The sequence below is a fragment of the Emericellopsis atlantica genome, assembly GCF_019669845.1.
Source record: "Emericellopsis atlantica unplaced genomic scaffold F5Z01scaffold_12, whole genome shotgun sequence".
NCBI classification, from domain to species: Eukaryota; Fungi; Ascomycota; class Sordariomycetes; order Hypocreales; family Bionectriaceae; genus Emericellopsis; species Emericellopsis atlantica.
Window position 1 is genome coordinate 168,953 of NW_025764714.1, and position 23,805 is coordinate 192,757.

Sequence of the window (23,805 nt, forward strand, 5' to 3'; positions counted from 1 at the left end):
GTGATTTCTGCTGGCCACACTGGCTTGAAGCTGCTCGTTTCCATATCCACACGCATCGACCCGGACAACCTGGTGTTCTCCGTTGCTTGTGTGCAAAGCGACAGAACTATACGCGCGCACAATGGCCGACGTCTGCGGCAAGCAACGCGTGCCTGTTCAGACGAGTGCAGTCGTCGTCCTGACAGACAGCGCGCGCCCAGCAGTCCCTCCACCGTCACCACCTTCAGACTCGCCGACACGGACCGAGGAGCCTTGCACGCCCATTGAGGAGTTCAGCCTCGACGATGGCGACGGCGTGGCCGCGCAGCGCAAGGCGCGATTGGCCAACGGATGGCGCGTGCTGGACGCGGAAGCCGTGGCCCTGCGCAACCTAGCCACTCTGTACGACACGGACGAAGCGGCGCAGGAACACTTTAGCAACGCTGTCGAGGCCATCGTCACATCACGACGCAGCGGGGCCAAGCTTGTGGTGACAGGCGTCGGCAAGTCTGGCCACATAGGGCGGAAGCTGGTGGCCACATTCCAAAGCCTCGGCATAGCGACTGTCTTTCTGCATCCGACAGAGGCGCTGCACGGGGACCTGGGCTTGCTGGGCCCCAACGACACGGTCCTTCTCATCAGCTTCTCCGGCAAGAGCCCAGAGCTGCTGCAGCTCGTGCCTTATCTCGGCCCCTCGTTGCGTCTGGTCGCGCTGACGTCGCATCGGCGGTCTGAGGACTGCGAGCTTCTGCGAGCCCGCCCGGACGGCTTGCTTCTGCCCGCGCCCATCCCGGAGCCGGAGAAGGCGGCGCTGGGTGTCTCGGCGCCGACGACATCGACGACGGTCACACTGGCGCTGGGCGACGCCCTCGCCATGGCCGTGGCCAAGGAGCTGCACGCAGACATTGCGACGGTCTTTGCGGCGAACCATCCTGGAGGTGCGATTGGCGCTGCGACGAAACAATGAGTGTTCAGAGCCTATTGACCTCACCAAACATTTCTTCAGCCGCTTGGCACAAGCGACAACAGGCACTCGCCTGCCTGTTCATCCATGAAGCGTGCTGTCAGGTCCACCCTCTGCGGCTTTTCTCTGCACTGATCTCGAGGGGATCGGACCTGTTATTTTGATCTAGTTTTGGCCAAACCCTAGGATAATTGAATCCTAGGCGAGGGTTGGCCGAAACTCCAGCGACGAAATATTCAGATCCAACGTGTGGGATAGGTACAGGAACCTGGCTCAACCAGCGGGGTCGATGCCTGACAGCCGTCCTCGTCTGGACTCTGTTCGAAGGCAAGGCAACCGGATCTGGCCGTCAGAACTCAGACGTGGGTCGCAAAACCCAATTTTTGACTGCAAGCGAGCAGGCGGGAAGCTGGCGCCAGGAAATGGGACCGAGCGACCGACCGTCACATGCGGATGGTGGGCCCGGCTGGTTTGGCGTCTCATGTGAATTGACAGGATGGGACTGGGGACTCTAATAGGGAGTCATGATGCTGTGATCACAGCGATAGTAGTTGCTCGTCTTTGCAGATCGCCAGCCATTGGGAGATCCCGTCAACGGTGAAAGATGGTAGAAGAGCTGGGAACAGTCTGCCTCGCAACTCAGGTACAGTTGCGCGGTCATAAGACACCCAGATGCCGGCTGCGGTCTCTGTTGCGGTTCTCGAGCAAGGTGAGCCCCGGCACGAGAGGGGTTCTGTATGTGGTCATTCGATAGCGTCAACAGAGCCGGCACACACATGCCGCTTCCTGAAACTACAACTTAATTACAGCTAGCAAATTACAGTGCCTGTCCATTCGCCGTTTGGAATTCATCGTTGTCATGGCGGACTTCAATGGAGAATTCCACAATTCATGTTGCAAATTCAATCCAAAGACACTTTGTTAATTAAGCATAACAGGCGTGATAGCGCATAGGATGATTAGCGCTCAAGTCAATTCCGGGTCCATGACTGCGAAGCGTCTTATCAGCATCAACTATCACAACCTTCCGTTCTGAGCCTCTCGGAGCTGGCCGGGGCTCTTTAACCGGAGGCCTCGATGCAACACGAGCCTTGCCTTCCCCGATCTCTGTCAACAGTGGCCCCAGCCCTTTATCAGCCCAACCACAGCACGCCTGTCACGTCTGGTCGCTTATCATCGACGACTGGACATGGAGCCAACGGCTACATTGACGCCAATTGTGCCGCCAAAAAAAGCTTCTTACAACCGAGCCTCTAGCAGTCTAGCTACATGTGTAGTCCAGTCTCCAGTCGTGCCGCATCTGCAGCAGAGCGACTGGAGACGGCGCTAAACTTCAACACCACGCTGGGCCTGGGCCTGGCCTGGGCCTTGTTGCCCAGTGCCCACCCGCCTGCCAGTGTTAACTGTGTTATTCAATCAACTTGGTGCAATTCTCTCCGACTGGAGCTTGGCTGGCTTCCAGGGTCCAGTCTCCAGAAGGCTGGCTGGCTTCAGTCCCGCCTCAGCCACTCCACTTGGGCGCAGCAGCATTCGTGCAGCAGCACGCTGCACGCTGCACGCTGCACGCCAGAATCACCGTCTGTCGGTGGTATTACAGTTTTTTTTTCTCTTTCGTCGCGCAAGCCAACGGCAGTGGTTGTCGCTCAATTCTTCGCCAAAGGCGCGCACGCTCTCTAGACGAATATCAAAGTTTTTTTTCTCTTGTTCTCCTTCCCATCGTACGGTCTTATTACTGATCTCAACAACGTCTCACCTCTTCTCGGTCGGATCCAGTCCTCAGTCCGCACCCGTCAATTCCGGGTGTCTTTGTTTCCCCAAGTTCCCTTACCGATAACGCCGGCCAAGCGGGGATCCGCCTCCAGCCCTCCGTCTGCGACTCTAAAGTCTAAAGTGTCAACACCTACGGATCCTGGTCAAGGTGGTGGCTGTACGAGCAAACCATAGTACATTGTCAATCACCTGCACCCAGTGCTTTCAAGCTTGCTCTAGTCCAGTGGCAGTATTTGTACTACCTTGCCTTATCAAGTTCTCAATTGTTGATGAACCTGCGCTGCATTTCCCGCCCTGCCCTGGCTGCTGCTCTCTTCTCACTGCAGAACGAACCACAAGACGTCATTCTCACTGCGACGACTGGACTGGGCGATTGGATTCATCCGTCTCGAACACTGGCCGCCGTCGCTGAACCTTGCTCCTCAAACAACAAGTCAATCCCGAGCAGTGACATTCCCTCTCCGCCCGGTACATTGTTCAATTGAGACATTGATAACCCACGCCACGCCCATCTCCTTCCACGTCCAAGGTAGCGTGTCGCTCGTGTGCCCCGCAACTACCTCTTGATTGCCAGTCGACCTCCTCCATCTCCGTCCATCGCAAGTCGCTACTTTGCTGCGCTCGCTCCGCGGAGCTGCAAAAGCAATAGGTCGGCGGCAACCGTACCTGCACCAGCACACACCGACCATTGGTTCGTACTGAAGCAGACGAGCATTGGGCCATTTCATTCGCCGTCATCCTTGCAGCTGATTGCCCAACCGCTACCATGAAGTTTGGGGAACAGTTGGAGAAGGAGTCGGTTCCTAAATGGAGCATGTGTAAGGCGAACCATCATCTCTAGAGATGGCTTTGACTTCTTCTCTCTGTACTGTTGCTGACATGTTCTAGACAACCTCGACTACAACTCTCTGAAGCGCGCAATCAAAATCCACACGACGCGAGACCAAGCCACCGCCATCGCAATACCCGGACAGCCCGACAAGTCCCTCCGCGCCTTCGAAGACGGGCTATTTCTCGAACTATGCAAACAGCATGACCGTGTGGATCTATTTGTCAAGAGCAAAGCGGGCGAGGTGGCTCGGAGACTGGGTATGTTGTCAGGCCAGATTGCTTCCGCGGCTTCCCTCTCCCCCCAGCAGCCGAGTTGAGCTAACCGCCGAGGCAGACATGCTATCTCGCAAGATTGACAAGTGGATTGGCAAATGTCCCGAGAATCCTAGAGACAGTACCCTCTCGAAGCAGCAAAGAACGGTCATCAAATACGAGCGACGACTATTCGAATTGGGCGACGAGATCTCGGCCCTGTCACGGTTCGCCAACGCCCAGATCATCGCCTTCCGCAAGATCATCAAGAAGTACAAGGTGAGCTACTCGCGTATCCGAAACGCAGGGCAGCCCGGACTGACAACGGTGGTAGAAATGGACTCGGTCGACAACACTCTCGGCCCGGTTCAACGACTACATTGCGGGCAAACCGTCCAGCTTCACACGCCGAAACTTTGAGCCTCTACAGACGCGCCTCGATGACATTCTCGCCACGCTCCGCAATTCGACACCCGCCCTAAGTGAACCAAGCTCCCCTTCGACGGCTTCCGAGAACAATGCCAGCCGACCGTCAACAAGCGCGCAGCCGCACAGTTTCGAGCCCCTCCCAGAAGCCGCCAAGGAGGAGGCGCCACGCTCCAGGCCACAGGTCACGTATTGGAACGAGTACGATGACGGGAGCGAGTGCGAGGGACCGGAGAACGACTATGCCATCTACATCAACCCAGACGAGGACACATCTTTCGCAGGATTGGGATATGTGCAGGCCATCCTCGCCATGCCATTCTCCAAAGTACAACAGTGGTTCAAGATCAAACGGGAAGGCGAACGGCAACCACTGTTGGGCGAGCCATCCTCTAGGCCACAGACGTCTAGGCCCGGTACAGCTACACACGGATACTTCTCGGCTGCATCTGCCGATTCGGATGAGGAGGGCTACGCAAGCTCCAGCGACTTCCCCAACCAGGGCTACGCGGCACACTATTCATTCCCCAGCATCGGCGACCAGAAGATTGTCCGTTATAGGGAAAACGTTCTCTTTTGGGTCACTGTTGGCTGCTTCATCGGGTCGTTCATATTATTGGCCATATCTGGTCTTTTGATCCTCACCGGACGGCACAGGCTCCGTGTCGAGGTCGATGCGGGCGTCACTGTCGGCGTGGCCTGCAGTCTGCTGAGTGCCTGCTCTGGCTTGGCCGCCACCATCTACCGACGAGATCCCCTCACCGTGTCGCATCGCATCATGATCTGGAGCACGTTTATAGCCGCTTGTCTGCTCAACGGCATGCTCCTTGTGCTGGTCGTTGGCAACTCACCTTGATGACCCCCCACTTTGTTGTGTTTGGAACGTCTCAAAGTGGATCGTATATAGCACTTTGTGCACTCTTTTTGCGTAAATGAACTCTTTGACGGTTGGCTTCTTGGTACGTTTGGTTCCCGACCGGCTTGTTGTGTTTGGTGTTTGGTGTTTCCAGTTCACTGGGCCAGCGGTGTTGATAAGATTGCTATAAGCGTTGGATACCTGCAGAAGAGAGACCTCACAGTCCATATCGGAGTGTATAGCATGACAATCTTGGAAAGTGATCACAACAATCAGTCAAATCACGCATGGGTACAATGCCTCGTGACTTGTAGTCGCTATTCTATTCAACTGCCCTGGTAAATAGCTTTCTCAGCAGGCTAACATACGATGTCCAACTTCTTCGTAGCCGCAGGTCATCAAGGATCACGTCCTCGATAGGAACGAAAAGTCAAGCAAAGGGGCCTCCTCCTCGTCCTTTCTTCCCAAAAACTCCTCAATGCGCTTCACGAGTTGTCCTATCAGTTGTTAGAAATGTCTTTGGTGAGATGAGAGTCTGTAACGGGCACCCACCTGCTACACCCCACCTCTTTGCGAAGAAGTGAAGGGTGCTGTAGATATCATGGAACCTCGTGTCCGCCTCCCAGATGACGTGCTCAAAGTTGCTCAGCGCGGCAAGGCTGTGATAGGCCGAATAGGGCGTGACGGGGGAGCAGGTTGCCAGCATCTCGGGTTGGCGCGCAAGATGCTGGTTGAGATCGCGGGTGGTGTCGGCGATGATGCGGATAGTGAAATTAATGCCGGCAATGGCTTTGAGAACCTCTAGGTTGTTGGTGTTTGTGTGTATCTCGGCGGGACGGATGGTGCAGAGATAGGAGCAGTATAGTAGTAGGAGGAGGCTGCTCCGGTGTCAGTTCGTTTGCTTGGGTGGAAAAGGGGGATTCCTTTAACTGCCTAACTTACCATGTACACGTAGCAAAGCACTCGTAGTATTCGCCCCAGGTAGAGGCTTGCAGGACCATAGCCTCTACGAGCGATCTGGTAGCGACGTCCAGTTCGGCAAAGGATGCGACACTCGGTGGTCTCCCCGAGTGATACGTTTCGGTCTGCCAAACCAAAGCGCGGGTCGACAGTATGGCACATTGGCAGTTGCGCTGGAAAGCACCTAACGGGACTGACGGGGATATGCCAGCCGGATGTCGCTGCACGATCCGGGCTGGACTTCTTGTTTGTTCATTCCAAACATGGTTGGTGGTTGGCAACAGGTCATCCTCAACGGGGGATGGGACATGGAACTCCTTCCACATCAAGCGCCTTTCAAATCGTATGAGGCTGTTGGTGGTCAGTCTGCTGTTGAATTTCGTGCACGTCAAGGGCCCCGCAGACTCACCGATCGACAATGAGCATTGCCCAGTACAAGTCCCATTTCTCTTCATCTTCCGGCGGTACGGCCCAGTCCCTCTCTGCCTCTCGATATTTCCCTGGTCGAATCCCCATGGAAGCCGCCGTCGTATAAGCATCTCCTACCGTAACGTAGGCTCTTGGGAAGTCGCCGTGGCCAAACTCGTAGAGACACAGTAAGGTTGCCGACTGCACAATCTCAATGCTCGGAGCGCCCAGGCCACGGAGTATACTGAAGACTCGCTTGGCCACCACATAGGCCGGTAGGCTCAGCATCTCCTTTCCATCCGGCATGACGGGGCGGCCCGAGTCCGCGTGCTGCGTGACGAGGTGCATGCACACGACGAGCAACGCCATCTCAGGCTCCCGGGGTAAGCCGTTCCTATCCAGCCTTTCCAACTTCTGGCGGAAGCGCTGTTCATGGACAGCAGACAGCCACAGGTTTGTCGTCCGGAAGTAAAGCGCCACAGCCTCGTGCCAGGAGAAGCCCTTGGCGTTGAACAGGCTCATGATCATGGCCGACGGCAGCTCTAGATCGGTGTCAAAGATGTTGAAGCGCGGCGTGCCCGCCATGTGGTCATGGGGGCTCCCTCCCGAGCCATGAGTTCCTGGGTCGACAATAGCCGTGGTAGGAGCGGTGAATACGTAGTCGTAGCTGCATTCCGAGGCAAGTCTTTGACAGCGACTGCATTCTGGCAGCGCCTTGTCGCACTTCTTCTTGGTACGCGTGCATTTTTCGCACGCTCGATGAGCACGCTCCGGCGGCCTCTCCATGGGCGATTCGGACGAACCTCCGGGGCTGGACTGAAACGCAGTCACCATTACGGCTTTGGGCGCGTCGGCCCTACGTCAAGACGTGTTCGGGCAGTGGCCCCCATGTATGAGGAGAGCCTCACCCAGAATATTTGGCTCAGAGCGCGGTGCCCGACACAACTTCGAGCGCTTCTGCCACGCCTCAATGGTGATGGATGGAAGACAGCCACCTGGGGGGTCAATACTGGCCGTCGCTGCTGTTGCTGGCGGCTCTACCCCCTGAAACGGCCCTTTCCGCGACTGAAGCAGGCGAGTCCAATTCTGATGGACTTTTTTTTTTTAGTCGGTATCCCTTTGTCGGTGACCCTATCGATTGAAGTCTTGGTCTTGCTGAGGCACACGCACACAAGATCAGCATTTGTCCAGGCAGCAGCAGTGAGGGCACAAGGTGATCACGACTCCACCCTAGTCGCCATGCCGGGAGTAGTGTTGGGGGAGGACTTGTGAGAGCCGACTTGTGGGTCGGCTTCGCGTGAGCGATAGGTGAAGCACAAGCCACCAATATACATGCAGATGCAGGGCCGAAGTCACTCACATGGTTCTGGTCCACGAAATAACACGGTAGTTGGAGACGCGGCCTTGGCAGCCTGGCGTTGTTCAGGTTTACTTGCTTGGTGCTGTAACTCGGAGACCCTCACCACAAGAGTGCACCTGACGTGTGCTGTACTCGTCGAAGGGTCCCGAGATGGCCAGTTTGTGGCGCCACGTTGGGTTACTGTTGTGAGAGGTTGGATGGACTGGAGGGGCAGCGATGATGATTTGGGGTGCAAGACACCTACCTAAGGTATGGCGGAAAGTACGGAGTACGGAAAGTAGAAAGCGCAACCAAGCAAGTGTTGTTGGTCCCCCGCCGCGATTACCTTATTAGCTTGTCGCGGTGGCTTTTGTCCGCGCGGCACTCCGTAGATCGCATGCAGTGGTACCTGATAATACTTTAGCCAGCATGTCTCGCAACACCAAAGCTACCACCTACTTGTTTTCTGCAACTCACCACGAGGCGCAGGACCCTGCGCAGCGTCTGAATCGTCCAGCAGTGACGGGGATGTCACAGTACTGGTCGCGTACGTCCGCACCCTCAATTGCATGAACATGCCTCTTCCACGAGGCATCGAGCAGGGGACCCCGAGGCAACATGCTTCGAGAGCTCGTCCCGTGCGCACTTGAAGATTGCGCGCTGCATCTGGCTCATAGCCAATGCTAATAGAAAGGTCAATACCATCATCGATGGAAAATGCTCAAAGCTCTGCTATCAAAACCGGCCAAAGTCCAAACCTGCACACATGAGCATGAGTCCATGACCCACCTGGAGCCCTGCACAAGGCGCGCCCTTGACGGGGAAGAGTCACCCGCCGGATCGGAGCCTCCCATGCGGATTGAATATAATCCAGGACCACCTCCTCCATCACTATCACTCACCACTAAAGCCCATTTTTGTACGTCGACTCTTTGCAAATCGGCCGGCGGCCTGGGGTCAGATCGTCCGCACAAGAGCATCTCATCCTCACCAGTTGGGCCAGCGACACGCTTCAACGCCAGCCATGGCCACGACACAAACATTCAGCATACGTCCGGGTTGTCGCGCGGACCTGCCTCACGCGGTCGAGGTCTTCCTTTCAGCTTTTCGCAAGGATGATCTTTTCGACATTCTCTTCCCGAACCGCCACACGCACCCCCACGTCATTCGGGCCCAGATCTCTCGACTCTATGCGTCTCGTTACTGGTCTCTGAACTATGATCTGCGCGTGGTCGCAGGCAACGACGATGGCCGAATCGTGGGGCTCACCTGGTGGAAGAGGCCAAAGGCAGCCATGTCATTTTGGGAGCGTTGGGTGTCACCTTGTAAGACTGGAGTTGGACGTTCACGGTTATCTACTAACCCCTCTTGCCTAGATGCTTGGATTGCCCCCTTGATCTCGACGTGGTTCTCTATCAGGGACTGGCTGTTTCCTATCAAGGACCTGGACAAGTATGCCGGTGACACATTTGTTCGCGCCTTTGCAACGGTCGAGCCTGCTCTGATCAACACCCCACGGCGCGAGAAAGCGTGGTACCTCTCAACGCTGGCTGTTGACCCAACTGTGCAAAGCAAGGGACTAGGCACCATGCTGCTGCGAGACGGGCTCGAGAGGGTAGACCAAGAGGGAAATGCTGCATGGCTGATTGCTCTGGAGACGGTTGAGGAATACTACAAGAAGCATGGCTTCCGAGAGGTTGGCAGGGCGAACGTCGGCGAGTTGCAGGACTGGACCGGTGGCGCTATTATGTTTAGAAACGATGAATGAGCACAGGATAGCACGTTACGAAGGCGACAAGCTAGTCTCGAATCATCACGTTCTCTTCAACGGTCCTTGGTATAAGGCGTACCTGGGGCCGACTGATCGTCTATCACGGAGACCTAAATCCACTGTCCATGTTCAATCCACGTGGTGATCGTCGCCCAAGCAGCCTTCCTTCCATATGCGACGCCAATTTTAATGTTGCCCTCCTCGCCACCAAAATGCAACGTATCTGCGAGATATGCCCAGCGAGACCTCTGTCGCCTTCTCCAAGAATCTGCCCGCCCAGGCTAACCCAAAATCTCCCGGATCAAGAGACTTTTCAAAAGTCCATGCGTCCTGGCCGAGGACCGTGTTCCGAAAAAAAAAAAAGAAGAAAAGGAGGCTTTCCCTCGTTATCAGAGGGGTACGTACTGTTTTACCGCAAAAACGCCTGTTCGGCTCCTCCTTGGGCTGCTGTACAAAAACCGTCGTTCGCATTGATACCACGCCCTTTGTTGCGTGATTGAGTCCCTCGTTCAGCACTCGTGTATTTGCTGTATGTGATGCCTCCTGTCTCGGCATGTGCGGGTATCGTCGAGAGCTTCTTCCACCTTAATATGCAATGAAAACAAAAGAAAAGAAAAAGAAGATGCGCGTGTAAAGTGATATCATCAACATTGGCAGAGTCCTGATAAGAGCCGCCCCGAATAGCAGAAACCCCCTTGGTGAATTAAGAAGAAGAAGAAATCAATGGCGGAAGAGATTCTCGTGTGTTGGAGTCGAAGGAACGGCAGTCCAGGTAGTGCCAGCTTGCAGCGAGAGCTGCAGCGTGGAATTCGTAGTGATGTTGGCGCTTTTGTAGAAGTGTCCTGGGGGGAGCTACTTATGATGATGGAAGGGGCCGGTTTCGTACTGCTGGCAGTACTGATCATCGTCCCCGTCCGAATTTGGTTCCTCCTTGACGTCCCCTCGGCGGTGGACAATGTCAGCCAACGTGGGCAGGTGAGCGTTGTTACTGCGCTGCTGACTAGGGGACATGACGAAAGGGTCACGACCAAGCCAGTCCGCACGATTGGAGTGCTCATGGCGAGCCAAGTGTCGCTTGGTGGAGTCTGCCTCCCATGGGTCAAGCTGAGCGTGGCTGATGTCAACCAAGTTCTGCGCGGCAACACTGGACTCCGAGACGTTGGTACCGGGGTATAAGCCGAACCCCCGATAGTCTCGGATCTGACTTGGGTCATGATGGTCCATACATCCTCCGTAGGAGATTGTTGGAGGCTGGCCGTATGACCGCTGCCTGTACCCGGCCACCTGATCGACGCTGTCGCTGTGTGAAGAGATGGAGCTCGCGCCAGTGTGGTACTGAGAGCTCTGAGCGGAATGGTGAGTCGACCTACTAGACACGGCAGAATTGTAGTCAGGCGCGCAATGCGTGGCTTCCTCTTCGCTTTGTCCGTCGTTCAGCATATCTTGAAATGTCTCATAAGACTCGGGCTGGCGATTGGGGCGGATAGAAGCGCTGGGCCACGGCTCCTGGGCACCCTGGGGCGGCATGGCATACTCAGGAGCCTCTTCATGGGTACTGAGGGGACGAGAAACATAGGCATCGTGCTCTGTGCAGCGCTGATCGTGGTTCTAGGACGAGACAGCGTAGTCGGAAGACATGCCATGCCGCGCCAGACCAGGGGCCGTTGGCGCCATGTGAGGCGCTTGTTGGCGGCGAAGCTCGACATCGTGGGCGGAGGTGTACACGCTCGCTGGTGTATGCTGCATGTAGCGAAGGTCAGCGTTGGAAGACCCCTGGAAGCTCAGGCTGCGGGAGGCTTGTGGACGAGTATCCCGGGGAAAGGCTGAGTACTCGTGGTACTCATGCTGTTCGCGCAACGGCGCGAGGTGAAGCCCGTTGGCGTTGGATCCGTACTGCTCATCGTAGAAAGGCCCGCGGGATTCTCGGCGATGCAGGTAAACGTGTTCGTAACGCTCATCTTGGGTAGCATGAGAAGGGTGTACTGTAGGTTCGATGGGTCGCTGCTCATAGAACTGACCAGCAGCGCGAGTTTGAACAGCTTGCTGGTAGGGACTGAACCCCTGAGCGGTAGCGAGGTTGGCATGAGCACCAGTCTGCTGCTGCTGCTGGGCGACGTACGGCAGTGGGTTGAGATCCATTTGGTCTTGCAAATCCCGCCTTGGAGTACTACTACCTGCGCCGACTCTTGCATCGTAGGCCCGCTTCAGACCTTGACGCTTCTTCTGTTTGCGCTTGGGTTCGCCGCGCTTCTTGTCGCGGGTGTTGGGCGGAATCTCGCCAGGCTGCGCCCTACTCTCGTCATACTCGGGTAAGAACTCGAAAAGAGGAATGTGTTCATAGTGACGTTCCTGAAGCTCATGCGTGACTCGCTCAATGATTTGATATAGGTCGTTGGTAGTGAGGCCGCGGCCGCGTCGTGCTGCGAGCCATTGTGGCACCATCGATTCAGGGGAGTGGCTGTCAACCATGTCCTGCTCTTTCTTCTGCAATGCGAGCGTCCAGCCGGTAATGACGAGGCCACGACCCGAGGTGCGGTTGGCCTCAGACCAGGTGTGGAAACGGGCAACCTGCTGTCGCAGAATATCAGCCTGCATCAAGGGGTATGTTGACGCCTGGCGGTAGCGCGTGCGCTGGTAGTGACGGCGACACGCATACAGCCACTCGCGATGAGGCAGCATGCGGGTGCATCGCTTGTTACGTCCAAAGTAGTGCGAGACGCACTTGCGCATCTGAACGTCCTCCTGGCAGTCGGCCACAAAATAGCATGGACCGTCGCGCAGGCGTTGGACATTGCGCGCCCTAGCTGGCTTGACCGGTGCGGTAACAGCAGGATTATCAGACTCGCCATCGGCGTCCTGTTCCTCCTGTTCTTCTTCCTCTGCACCATTTTGCTCATCTTCTTCCCATTCCGAGTCGTCACCAGTCGGGGTGGGAGAAGTTGATTGGGGGCTTGACAGCGTTGCCGGCGACTTGGCTTGAGGCACGTCGGGTGGAGGTGGTGACCGGGAAGAACGACTTCGTCCTGACTGGTCTGCATCGTGAGCGTTAGCGGTCCATTCCTTGTTGATGTGGTGGCGAGCGGTTCACTCACAGCGCGTGCGAGCACGACCAGCCATCGTGGGTGATTTATGTTGCGATTCGTACGGACTATAACGGCTCGTTACCAACGGGCTGCGCGTTGAAATTGGCAGATACGATGCTGAAAGCGCCCTTTGATGCACTGGATGTGTTGAAGCCAGGTCGCGTGGGCTATGCCGGTGTTAGCAAGCTTGGCACTGATTAGGCTGATGAATCGGATGGCCCCAGATCTTGACAGTGGATGATGGGTTGAGAAACAATGTGAGAAGTTGCGAGAAGAAAAGAATAGAATCCAAGGGTGAGATCAGATAGATCTACGTTCTTGATCGAGGCAATGTAACGTATTTGATAAGTAGTGAAAGAGGAGTGGCAGAAGGTGAGGAAAAGCTGAGGTTGCACGAGGAGCAACAGATCTTAGAAGACATGGAGCTGCGCTATCAACTTTGAGCTGATGTACCTGAGGCATAGTGGCCGGAGCAATGGTCCGAGCCATTTCACCTCGAGGTCACTCTCGCTGGGTATCGCCTCAGGCAGCAGACGGGTCCTGAACCGTCTGATTTCAGTCCAGGCCTCTTGTCGATAGCGTCGACTGGTTCACACTTGTGATTCAGAGGCGATGCGCCCAAAGATACCCATGAGTGCCACACATTCCTGTCGAGCGGTGAATGAGAAGAAAGTAGGCATGCAAACCAAACTCACTCGAGAGCTCCTAGCAATGAGACGCTGTGCCTTCACAGGAGTGTTGCAAAGCACCAGGGCAGGGCAGAGAGGAGCCAGGAGTGTGGAGCGATATTGACGTGTTGTGATCTTTGTAGAGGGTTTGGTGAAAAGAAACTCGAGTTGCGAGGGCAAGGCAGGAGGAGTTCGGGTGCACAAGGAGTAAACAAGAGGAAAGGGGAAGGCAAGTGAAGAAGCCAAAAGACCAGCAGAAGGGCGCCGGAGACCCACACTGTTTTTCGGAAAATCACGTACCTTTCGTTGCTCTCGAGTCTTTGCCACCTTGGTGCTCCCATTTGCATAGCCATCTTGACTGTGTTGGCCTCTGAGTATTGCCTTCGGTGCGTAATCCCTCCTCTTGGAGCCTCGAGTGGCCCATATCCACCTGTGTATCGCACATCAACCCCTCTCGGCAATGGCGATGCTGCCATCAAGGCTGTTCGATGTGTAAATCCTTCTTCATCGACCGTGGCGAGCTTCGAGTCGATCGAAGCCTCTGAGGATGTCGACACGCAATGCTCGTCACCAAGCGTCGTCACGGACGAGTTGCGCGAATGCGTACCCGCCTGGGATGATTCGTACGAGGTTAAGCTGCTCAAGCTGTCCGAAACTCGATGCTGACCGCGATATAAGCTGGCAGCGCAGTGCTCATCCTCTTCGCTACGCAGACTCCCGCGTCGATTCAGGTCGAGCTCCTTAAACTGTACCATGGGCAATGAGGCACTGCCGCTCGATTTCGACAACGGCCTGCGCCATCGGCCCTCGTGATGTTGCCGCCAGGGGTTGGGGTCATGTTCGGGGCTGTTGCGTGTTGCAGAGCATGGTGGTGCGTTGCCATGTCTCTCCGCGTCTAGTTCTGTTGCATTGAGCAACAACGACAAATCCATCTTTATTTCTCGGAAAGGCTTTGGCTGAACTGTCGACAAACTTCGTCTTCCGCCTCGATCAAAGGAGTTGGGCGAACAAGACCAGACGTGATATGGGTATATCAGGAGTACGAAAAGATTGACTGATGGATAGTAGCTTCGATGATGAAGTAGCAGCAAAATTCGGCTCCTGGATCCTGCCAGCAGAGAGTGGTGCAGTCGGTTGATGTTGGTGATGGGTGGTCTTGGATGCGGGCAGTGCTGCAAACGCAACTATTTGCTTCAGAACTGTTTGCGCTCGAAACGCCTTGAACAGGAGTGTAGCGAATGGATAAATAATAAGAACAAATAAGGATACAGAATAGTTTTACAGCCGAGTTCGTCGAACACCAGTGTTCACGATTGGTCCACTTGAGCTGCGTCGCTAACACAAGCGTTTGGGACTTCCGAATGAGGATGAGGTGCTATAATTGTATATCGGTCTTTCGTGCCCTGAACAGGGATACAGGGATGCATGGATATGAGGAAGATCGACGACTGATACGGAGCTAGAACGATGCGGCAAGAAACAACGAGCGGAGAGGCTTGACCAGGGATGGCTGTCATTTGTGCGAACTACGCAATGTCGTGAGAGAGAGGACCATGGAGACTAGAGGCAATTCAGAAACGACATCAAACTCCCGAGTCTAGCTTGTCCAGACTCCGAGGGGATTGTGGGCTGACGGGGCGACTGATGCAGACGCCCGCGAGGGTGTGCTGTATGGACGCTGCCCATCCATCATCCATCACAGTCGAGCTTCGGATGAAACGAGCCAGGACGTGATGCGGCTACGAGTCGGCAGCTTTCACCTCCAGTCTGTCTCTCTTGGTCCGTCAAGTCTGCCTTGAATCTTGGTATCGCTGTGACCGCCACAGAGACGTGATGCTGATGGGCAAAGTACGTACGTACTGCCAAAGCCGGAAGGGTCCATGTTGTGTATCACCACCTGCCGGCCAGCAGCTGCTCAAACTTCCGACTGGCTAACGTTTCGGAGGTGGAATGGCGGCCAACTGTCACAAGTGTAGTCGAGCGCATTACTCGCGGTAGAACTGGAGCATTCCCCATGGCGAGGCACCGGCGCCGACGATGTGACAAGGATACCCTGGCAATCTGGGTCCTGCTGGAGAGCAGTGTCCACTCAACAAACGCGTCCACTGACACGACGACCACTTTGCATCCTGTTGCAGTCATGCCAGGAATTCGCATCATTGTCTTGCTTGAGGATTCACCTCTGGCAGACGCAGGGCTGTTTCGCATCAGAAACGCGACTCGGCCAAAGCAAGGTGAAATTCGACCGACACTACTCAGCTCATAGCCTCATACCATGCAAGACGCTTCCAATCCAGACCGCCAACAAGCTTGATGTTAAGCATTATTATATAAGCGGAAGCGGTCGGACTGCAACCCCAGACGTCGACTCGACCATGGGACGACTCGGAAGGATCCACATACCGGTGATGATCTGCTGAACCCTGACTGCCGCAGGTTGGCCGCCGCCTGAGCTAGTCCCTCGCGCGTCTCAATTATCAAAACGCCTCGCCTCGACTCGACGCGCGGTCTGATCTAGACGTACTGGCCAGTAATTGTTGCAGAATGCTCCGATCCTCGTCCATCTGAACAAGAATGGCGAGAACATTAGCTGGAACGGTGTACCCAGGCCGATAAGTGCTGATAGAGTGAAGCAACACAACATGGTCAAGGTTCATCGCCAGGCTCAAGAATTCATGCTCCGTGTGGCTGGAGTGCCTTGTTGGCAGCAGGTTTGCTGGGCACATGTGTGCATGTCAGGCAGCTCCGCAGACGGCGAAAGAGTGCATCGATGCGACCATCGGCCAGACATTGGCACAGTGGTCGGCCACCCGTGTGTCCGGGGCAGTGCGTATGGTGTTTGTCCAAGAGGCGGTGCCCCAAGATCGCTTGAATTGGCTCTTGTGGCAGTGATGTTCGGTGTCAGACAGGGTTGCACAGCATGCTTAGCACAGCCCTTGTCAGCGGCACGGCGAAGGATGGTGATGGTCACTTTTGACATCGTCGACGGGGTCCCGATCATTCGCCTAACGTTAGCCATCCGTCCGATGCTAGACTTGCGCGGTTGGGGGTCTAATTAGCTGTTCCAATACCAGGCGTCCAGTGTCCACTAATAATTGGCGCACATAGCAGAGAGCCTCTTACCCCCGATGCTGGATGGAGGAGATTCGAGAGAAAGCTACGTTCAGTGACCAGTCCAGTCCAGGCCTGAGCCTCAGCGCCCTTCCATGGGTTGCGACATGCAGCTAAGAACGGTCCACGTCTCAGGGATTTCATGCAGAACACATGTCTGAAAGGCAGGGTGATCGGAGTCCGGATTCGGTAGCATTTTTAGTGCCTGCGGCGCGAGTCGGGTGTTTATGGAGACGCAATGCGATCGAAGAGCCCCTCTGTGTAAATAACAGAATGACTCAGCGAAGCCGTCGACGGCGGTGAGTTTTGACCTTGGCTCCTTGAGGAACAGTTGTGGGTATTGTATAATTACTCCGTAGAGCTGAGAGCACCACTGACTCCTGAGAAAGCGAAAAGCTGGCGTTGAGAGTGCATGATGCTCCATCGACTGTTACCGGGGCTGACGTTTCAGCCAAACCATCGTCGACAAGACCCAGCCTCCCGAGTGCGTGAATGGTGGTTTAGGTTTGTTGTAAACACCATAGCTTGCGAGACCGGTTCTTCAATCAGAAAATCAGCTCACTACGGAGGATTCAGCGCCGCAACTGACGTTGGGAGCAGGAAGCAGAACAAGTTGTGGACGATGAGCCGCGTCTGCTAGTCTTCGAGGAGGGGCTGCGTTGCAACGCTGGCGAAGCATTATTGATCCTCGGGCTATTATAGGCTTCGGGCGAATCGCCTAAAGTCAATGGAGTGACAATTGCGTGGCAGTGAGAGTCTGGGCTTAGAGCTGTACGCACCATGGTGAACTGGGATGTTGTTCGTTGGCAGAAATTGAGGGACTTCTTGATTGATCATGATGATCGACAGGTCACGAGGAAGCATGCGCGGAATTGGTAGGCGCGACGCTGACAATTGCCAGCAAACCTTGGAACTCAATACCAACCTAACCTACCTACCCTACCCTAAGCTCAACGAGCACACTGTTTGGTTCGGATTGTTATTCCGTCCACCTCACACCACAGGACTTATTTTTAATTAATACACACAGTAACTTCTAGGCTGGATTCAAATGCCTAATAAACACATTCCTAGGTGACGAATTCAAAGTTGGCTTGCATGCCCTCTCGGGTTGCGCCTCGCAACCCTCAAAAAAGCCCAAATACACACCACACAACACCATCGCACTCCCGCAAACGCAAGCATCCCTGCTCACAACTCAATCCAGGTACCACTTCTATTGAACTCGCTCAGATGCGCGCGCCGGCAAGATCATGCATCTTCCACATCCAGCATAAGTGTCTCCTGAACTAGACTCCTTGAACCCCACAAAGGGGCAGTGGGCTGAGGCTAGATATGCAAAAAAGCTCCGGAGAGACGCATTAGGATCCATTGCGCTACTGTAGCTTCCGCTGTCTAATCTCCTGCGCGGCTTCAGCCTTCAGGTGGTATGAGTCTCACGAAAGACGATTGGCCTGCCTAAAAAAAAGCATCTCGCGCAGGGCTTGACCAACCTGTGCCATTGAAAAGGGGGTGAGGGATTAGCCGTGCTGGTATCTCGGAAGTGTTGGCCGAGCGAGTCAAGATTACGGAAATTCAACTGCTGTCGACTTTAGCGTGCTACAGATAGGTAAGGTACCTTAGAGCATGGCTTTGGTGTAGCGCGCTGAGATGTCTGCTGTAAGCATCTGGCCACATTGTTGATCCGGGTTGTTGTCCCGGTCAGTCACTTCGGGGCGCAGATCATGACTCGTAATGCCAAGACCTGATGGATGATGCCAGGCGTCACGCGAGCCATTGCCCCTGAGGCTTTAGAAACTACTTGAAATTCAATGATGCCCGGCGCGAGTAAGTTGGCATCTATCCAAGACTCGGATGCATGCAGACGTGGCTCAGCTCTGGCTCTTGACCTCCATTCCTGGAAGAAGCGCCTCGATGCTGAAAGTGTGAAGGTAGCCGGTCCTATATCGGGAAGTCATGCGTTGCTCTGCGTTTCCGGCGAGCTTGAAATGCTACGCGGAAGTGTGGGAGATTGGCAGTTGTCTTCGATGTGAAGACTGCATGTTACTAGTCTAGACACTTTTCTGACAGTCACCCCAACCAGACTGGAAAGACGCAGCCTTTGGCAGCATATGCATTCTGAATATAAGTATGTAGTTTGCTGATTTGTCTTCAGTCGTGGGATTCAATTTTGGCATTCGTAAATGAAGGGTTGGCGCGAGGCTTCAGAGTTCTGCGTGGGTGATGGATTGACACTCACCGTTGTGACTCGAGAAATGAATTCATTATTCACGAAAAACTGGTGCTCATTGGAAGTGATGCCTCTGTATTTCGGCATGCAAATCTCGTGTATCAAGATCTGAAGCTGGCTCGGTGGGTTTCAAACGAGGTTCCATACATGCCCTTTGCTGACGATAGGGCATACGAGTAACTGGTGAACCTTCCCTCGAGATGGCAGGATGCGAATGGAATATGAAACACAGCATGACTCCGAGTCTTTTGTTGATGGAATCTTCCGAGTAGTACAGACAAATGTGACTGCTGGCGGCGGGAAGACCAGGGCAATTACCTTTGTAAACACGACCAGATATTGGAACGAAATTCAAAGAACGTAATAGCCTCCAAGGTTGAACACGAACACTGCAGTGCAGTGCATTCATCATCAGTCCAGAGTCAGGCCATGTACCAAATATCCGAGTCAACGCAGTCTTGTTGTATGCACGACTCCAAGTCCCTTCCTATGCTCCAGTCATCTGTCTAAAATATTTGTGTAGGGCCTCCATCAACGCAGAAACGCAGCACTGAAATTCAGAGGTCCCAGGAGGTCAGTTGGCGAGAGGTATCGAACATCAGCTGCCAGTTCACCGCGCCCCCTCATAAGCCTCGTCAAGCCTGGAAGGTTGCCGAAAGTTTCAATCCTTTCCAAAAACTTGCAACTAGATTTATCACCAAAGCGGAGCTTTTTGTTGACCGGCGGCTGGATTGAGGGCAATCTAAAGACGTGACGCAAGCAGATTGCCTTCCAACAATATTGGGATACGGCACGATAGTATACTCATTAGGACCTGTTTCTGACTCTGAGAGGATGCGCCTCGGTGTTGAATACGAACGTGTTGGCCCCATCCGCCTGGATCTGCACCTCCGACTCGGGACCAAAGATCAGGTAGAGATATTTGAGTGTCTCCGCCATCCAGAAGCTTTCCTCGAAGTCCGTGAAGCCCCCGCCCATTGCGGCGTTCACGTCTCTGATGCTGGAGTAGCCGACGCCGGCGCGGCAAACTTTCTTGATATTACCAAAGGCTTCCCAGGCAAGGTCTTGATACTTGGTGTCGCCCGTGACACGATATGCTTGATAGATGCTCTCCATGGTTTCTGGTCGAAGGACGTAGCTTGATGATGTGGGCCAGAAGCCATTCTCCTCGTAAAACTTGACCTTGTCCTTCGGAACATCTCCGTCTGGGTGATCGCTGTCAATCCAACGGAATCCTTCCGGGCCGATTCCTGTGGCGGTACCACGGTATGTCTCGTGGTGAGAATCAGTAAGTGCGAGGCCAAAGTCAACGTATTTGCGTTGGCCAAGAACGATGCCTCCAAGTATAAAGTTACCTCCAGCAAAGCTGGCCACTAATCATGTGGTTAGCAATCTGTTCATCTGTACGGGGCCACCAATGTGGCACATACAGTGTCCTGAGCGAGGGAACGTCTCGTTGCCCTCAAAATCGGAGAGAAAAGTCAGCTCTTGCCGTGACGATGGGTGCGACGCCAGGTACTCCATGGTTGAGTCGGCTGCCAGCACCCATCGGTCTCGGTACAGTGAAAACGCGACAGGATCATACAGGTACATCTTGATGAGATATTCGTAGAAGCTGTCCCGGCTCGCGCCCCAACTGCCGCTGCTATCCAGGAACTCCCCAGTCTCGGTACTGACCTGTTTCCCCAGCAGCCCAGGGAAACCTCCAAGCACGCCCATTGGATCGAGGAGGTATGCTTGAGCGTGCTGCGTCAGATTGGCGTATTTCCCGTCCCCGGTGAGGTCGCTCAGATGAGTCCATTCAAGGACGAGTGTTCCAAAACCTGCGATCGTATTCTGACCTTTGGGGAGTTGCGCAGGCTTGGGGTTGAGAACAATATCCCCCTCTGGAATGCCCGTGGGCGTGTCGAAGGCGATGATCAAGCTGTCTGCAAGTGTTTGAGCCTGTTGCAGAAGACACTCAACCGCCTCTGAATCCTTAATCGTGTCTTTCATGGGGCCAGTCAGAAGATCATACGCTACTGCTTGTCAGAGAAGGTGGCACGTCCAGGGCGTGGTAATGTCACCTGAAAGCAACCCGCCTATGTAGCGGATGTTTGTTTCAAAAACGGACACCATTTCTTTCTCCTTTTTGGTCGTGGTGAAGTCAACGGTGGGAACAAGCTCTAGGATCTGCTCGACGGTCTCTGACTCGCCCATGACAATGGCTGTTGAGAGTGCATCAATCGCTGTCACTCCCCATCCGTTTCTGTTGTCAACGTATGACATTGAGATTGGCCGCAGACTGTCGTGAGGGAACGCATGTTGGTAGTACCCTTGCCATGATTCCTTGAACACTTCTTTGACCGCTGCGGCTCTGTCTTGATCTGGCTTAGGCTGTTCTCGCGATGCCGTGGGCACGCCCCCAAATACATTCTGCAAGGATAGCAGTCCCCTCGTCAGTGAATGGAGCCGTTCAATCCACATGGTATAGATATTGCTGTTAGCTTCTGGGGTGCTCTCAGTGTAGGTCAGTAAAGGATCACGATGGATCACGATGGATTAAAGTGGTTGGAACCGACGTCAGGTGCGAAAGGTCACATCGACTGGGCCGCAGGGATCGCGCGTGAATGGCCCAGATCGGCAGAGAGGTCTCAGATGGATGCTACTTATACTCATAACAGGTTCACGAACGGACCTAGATTCACCGAGCAACGGGATGTAGCGTACGACAGCTGATGATCGTTTCCACAGACCCGGTGCAGGTTGCAATTGATGAGTTTGGGAACGACTGATAGTTCTGGAAGGAAATTGAGAACGTTCACAGTGCTGATGTCGCTGTGTCGGTGTCTCGACTTGGAGGGATGTGCCTGAATGGCGGGCTAGCACTAATTCGGCATGGCGCGCGACCTTATCTTATCGCCGACCCGGGAAAAAAGTTCTCAAATCCAACGGGCGAGGCCACCACCACAACCACTGCAGCCTATTGTCACGCCGCGAATCGCTGCTTCCTCAATTACAGACAATGGCAGCACAGGTCGGGCCTCTGGCCCAAGTCAAGTTGGCCTCTGGGCCAACGCCCATGACCGCCGAGCAGCGCTACTGGAAGACGTTCAAGAACCAGCTGCTCGTGCCATCGCCGACGAGTTATCCGGTCACGCACATCTCCTACAACAGCGATTGTTTCGCCGTCACGACGGGCACCCGTGTCCAACTCTTCTCGAACAAGACACGCAAGCTTTTGAAGACCATAACGCGATTCAGCGATGTCGCGCACAGCGGCGAGCTCAGGAAGGACGGCCGAGTGATGGTGGCGGGTGACGACACGGGCAAAATCCAGGTGTTTGACATCAACTCGCGTGCCATCCTGAGGACCTGGGCGCAGCACAAGCAACCGACGTGGTCGACCAAGTTCTCGCCTACAAACCCCACAACCCTGTTGAGCGCAAGTGATGATCGGACCGTTCGACTCTGGGACCTACCCAGCAGCGATCCTACGACGACCTTTGTGGGCCATAATGACTACGTTCGATGCGCCAACTTCATGCCTGGCACAATGTCTAACATGATCGTCTCTGGAAGTTACGACTCGACAGTCAAATTATGGGACCCCAGGACAGGGAACAATACGGCCGTGATGACGTTCAAGCATGCCGCACCCGTCGAGGATGTCATCTCCATGCCATCCGGCACGACTGTGCTTGCGGCAGCTGAGAACACTGTCAGTGTGCTCGATATCGTCGCAGCCCGCCCCCTTCACCAGATCGCCAATCACCAAAAGACTGTCACCTCTTTGAGCCTCGCATCAGGCGGCCGTAGGCTCGTGACGGGCGGTTTGGAAGGTCACGTCAAGGTCTTCGAGACAACTGGCTGGAACGTGGTCTACAGCACAAAGTACCAGTCCCCTGTTCTCTCCGTTAATGTGATACCCACCACCGACTCCTCCGACTCCGATGATCGCCATCTCGCGGTGGCTATGCAGTCCGGCGTGCTCAGTGTCCGTACCCGCAAGACAGGCGCCGAGGCCGCCAAGGACCGAGAGCGCGAGAAGGAGATGGCTGCTCTCATTGCCGGTTCCATCGATGCACATGATGCGAAGAACACAAAGCGCAAGAGGCGGGTTGCTGCGGCGAACCGGCTCGACCTTGTTGGCGAGGGAGCCGATGTTGTCATTGCGAACGAACCACGCACGCACAAGAAGAAGGAGCGTCCTTGGCAAAACGACCTTCGACACGGCAGATATGCTATTGCATTGGATCAGGTCCTCGATCGACAAGCTCCGGATTATGCGCCACTCAACGTGCTGACTCTCCTTCTCGCGTTGCGTCACCGAAGTGCCGTCAAGAACGCGCTGGAGAATCGAGATGAGCAGAGCGTCGAGCCTGTTCTCAAATGGGTATGTGGCCACATCTGTGACCCTCGCTATGTCAGCGTATGCGTGGAGGTCGGCCTGCATCTGCTCGATCTGTATGCCGAGTTTGTCGGTGGGTCGGCAGAACTGCACGATACGTTCCGGACACTGCATCGCCGGGTGAAGAAGGAAGTGGAGACTGCGCAAATCGCCTGTCAGACAAACGGCATGTTAGAGAGCCTTACTGCTGGTGTGCTGTGAACGGCGAGCTCAGCTTTGGCGAGAGTGGGTTGGGTCTTCTGCATTGCGTTGGCGTTCCGGTTGCCTTGGATTTGTTGATACCGAAGGAGGGGCGGGATGCGGTTTGTGACTGATGGTCGGGCAGTTAGGTCCTCGTAGGTTTTCACTTAGGATGGTGGCTTTGGGCATGCTCAGATAGTCCGTGGTTGAACTGATCTCAATGACCAAAGAAATCCCGATCATCCACGCTGCTTGTGTCTCTTTGAAGTTGCAAGCGCGTCACCCCTCGCAAGAAACTATCGCGCGAAGTGCTCCACGTAATTTTGGCCAGGTGAGGTACCCTTTGCCCCTCCCCCTCCTCAGATACCCCACTATGCCTTGTCCGTCCGACATCAAATAATTTCGCAACTGCCCAAGCTCACGGCCACAAATCAAACTGGGAAGCTATGCGAAGTGATGCATGTTCGGGGACAACTTCCAACCAAGCTTCAATATCTTGGGAGCGCGCTGTCAGTTCAAAGCGACCGCGGTTGTCCAGGGGGAGCTGGGCCTGCTTGCCCCTCCAGCGTCACATGCATCTATGCGTC

General features: G+C 54.8%; 9 protein-coding genes across 9 annotated transcripts; 4 read left to right on the forward strand and 5 right to left on the reverse strand.

Moving 5' to 3' along the window:
• Window positions 1–121: 121 nt before the first annotated feature.
• Window positions 122–946, forward strand: F5Z01DRAFT_673775 (uncharacterized protein; the record flags this gene model as incomplete). The annotated part of the gene is made up of 1 exon (XM_046264969.1): window positions 122–946. The coding sequence occupies one exon, from the start codon at window positions 122–124 to the stop codon at window positions 944–946; it is 825 nt and encodes a 274-aa protein (XP_046118548.1).
• A 2,104-nt stretch (window positions 947–3,050) lies between these two features.
• On the forward strand, window positions 3,051–5,360 carry F5Z01DRAFT_82308 (uncharacterized protein). Its single transcript, XM_046267162.1, has 4 exons — window positions 3,051–3,531; window positions 3,602–3,802; window positions 3,879–4,075; window positions 4,131–5,360. Exons 1-4 carry the CDS (start codon window positions 3,480–3,482, stop codon window positions 5,076–5,078), a joined length of 1,398 nt encoding a protein of 465 aa, XP_046118549.1. The 5' UTR covers window positions 3,051–3,479; the 3' UTR covers window positions 5,079–5,360.
• Window position 5,361: 1 nt separating this feature from the next.
• Window positions 5,362–7,579, reverse strand: F5Z01DRAFT_82438 (uncharacterized protein). Its single transcript, XM_046267165.1, has 4 exons — window positions 6,448–7,579; window positions 6,021–6,389; window positions 5,631–5,956; window positions 5,362–5,575 (listed from the first exon to the last, which is right to left on the reverse strand). Exons 1-4 carry the CDS (start codon window positions 7,278–7,280, stop codon window positions 5,484–5,486), a joined length of 1,620 nt encoding a protein of 539 aa, XP_046118550.1. The 5' UTR covers window positions 7,281–7,579; the 3' UTR covers window positions 5,362–5,483.
• An 853-nt stretch (window positions 7,580–8,432) lies between these two features.
• Window positions 8,433–9,671, forward strand: F5Z01DRAFT_82334 (acyl-CoA N-acyltransferase). Its single transcript, XM_046267163.1, has 2 exons — window positions 8,433–9,110; window positions 9,162–9,671. Exons 1-2 carry the CDS (start codon window positions 8,810–8,812, stop codon window positions 9,551–9,553), a joined length of 693 nt encoding a protein of 230 aa, XP_046118551.1. The 5' UTR covers window positions 8,433–8,809; the 3' UTR covers window positions 9,554–9,671.
• Window positions 9,672–10,408: 737 nt separating this feature from the next.
• F5Z01DRAFT_673779 (uncharacterized protein) lies at window positions 10,409–11,083 on the reverse strand (the record flags this gene model as incomplete). Its single annotated transcript, XM_046264970.1, has 1 exon — window positions 10,409–11,083. The coding sequence occupies one exon, from the start codon at window positions 11,081–11,083 to the stop codon at window positions 10,409–10,411; it is 675 nt and encodes a 224-aa protein (XP_046118552.1).
• An 81-nt stretch (window positions 11,084–11,164) lies between these two features.
• F5Z01DRAFT_673780 (uncharacterized protein) lies at window positions 11,165–12,673 on the reverse strand (the record flags this gene model as incomplete). Its single annotated transcript, XM_046264971.1, has 2 exons — window positions 11,165–12,588; window positions 12,649–12,673. 2 exons carry the CDS (start codon window positions 12,671–12,673, stop codon window positions 11,165–11,167), a joined length of 1,449 nt encoding a protein of 482 aa, XP_046118553.1.
• Window positions 12,674–13,229: 556 nt separating this feature from the next.
• F5Z01DRAFT_636115 (uncharacterized protein) lies at window positions 13,230–14,239 on the reverse strand (the record flags this gene model as incomplete). The annotated part of the gene is made up of 3 exons (XM_046262189.1): window positions 13,230–13,286; window positions 13,335–13,584; window positions 13,608–14,239. 3 exons carry the CDS (start codon window positions 14,237–14,239, stop codon window positions 13,230–13,232), a joined length of 939 nt encoding a protein of 312 aa, XP_046118554.1.
• Window positions 14,240–19,087: 4,848 nt separating this feature from the next.
• On the reverse strand, window positions 19,088–21,518 carry F5Z01DRAFT_654383 (mannosidase MsdS). Its single transcript, XM_046263423.1, has 3 exons — window positions 20,715–21,518; window positions 20,079–20,666; window positions 19,088–20,021 (listed from the first exon to the last, which is right to left on the reverse strand). Exons 1-3 carry the CDS (start codon window positions 21,112–21,114, stop codon window positions 19,456–19,458), a joined length of 1,554 nt encoding a protein of 517 aa, XP_046118555.1. The 5' UTR covers window positions 21,115–21,518; the 3' UTR covers window positions 19,088–19,455.
• Window positions 21,519–21,552: 34 nt separating this feature from the next.
• On the forward strand, window positions 21,553–23,739 carry F5Z01DRAFT_654385 (WD40-repeat-containing domain protein). Its single transcript, XM_046263424.1, has one exon. The coding sequence runs from the start codon at window positions 21,653–21,655 to the stop codon at window positions 23,237–23,239; it is 1,587 nt and encodes a 528-aa protein (XP_046118556.1). The 5' UTR covers window positions 21,553–21,652; the 3' UTR covers window positions 23,240–23,739.
• Window positions 23,740–23,805: the final 66 nt, after the last annotated feature.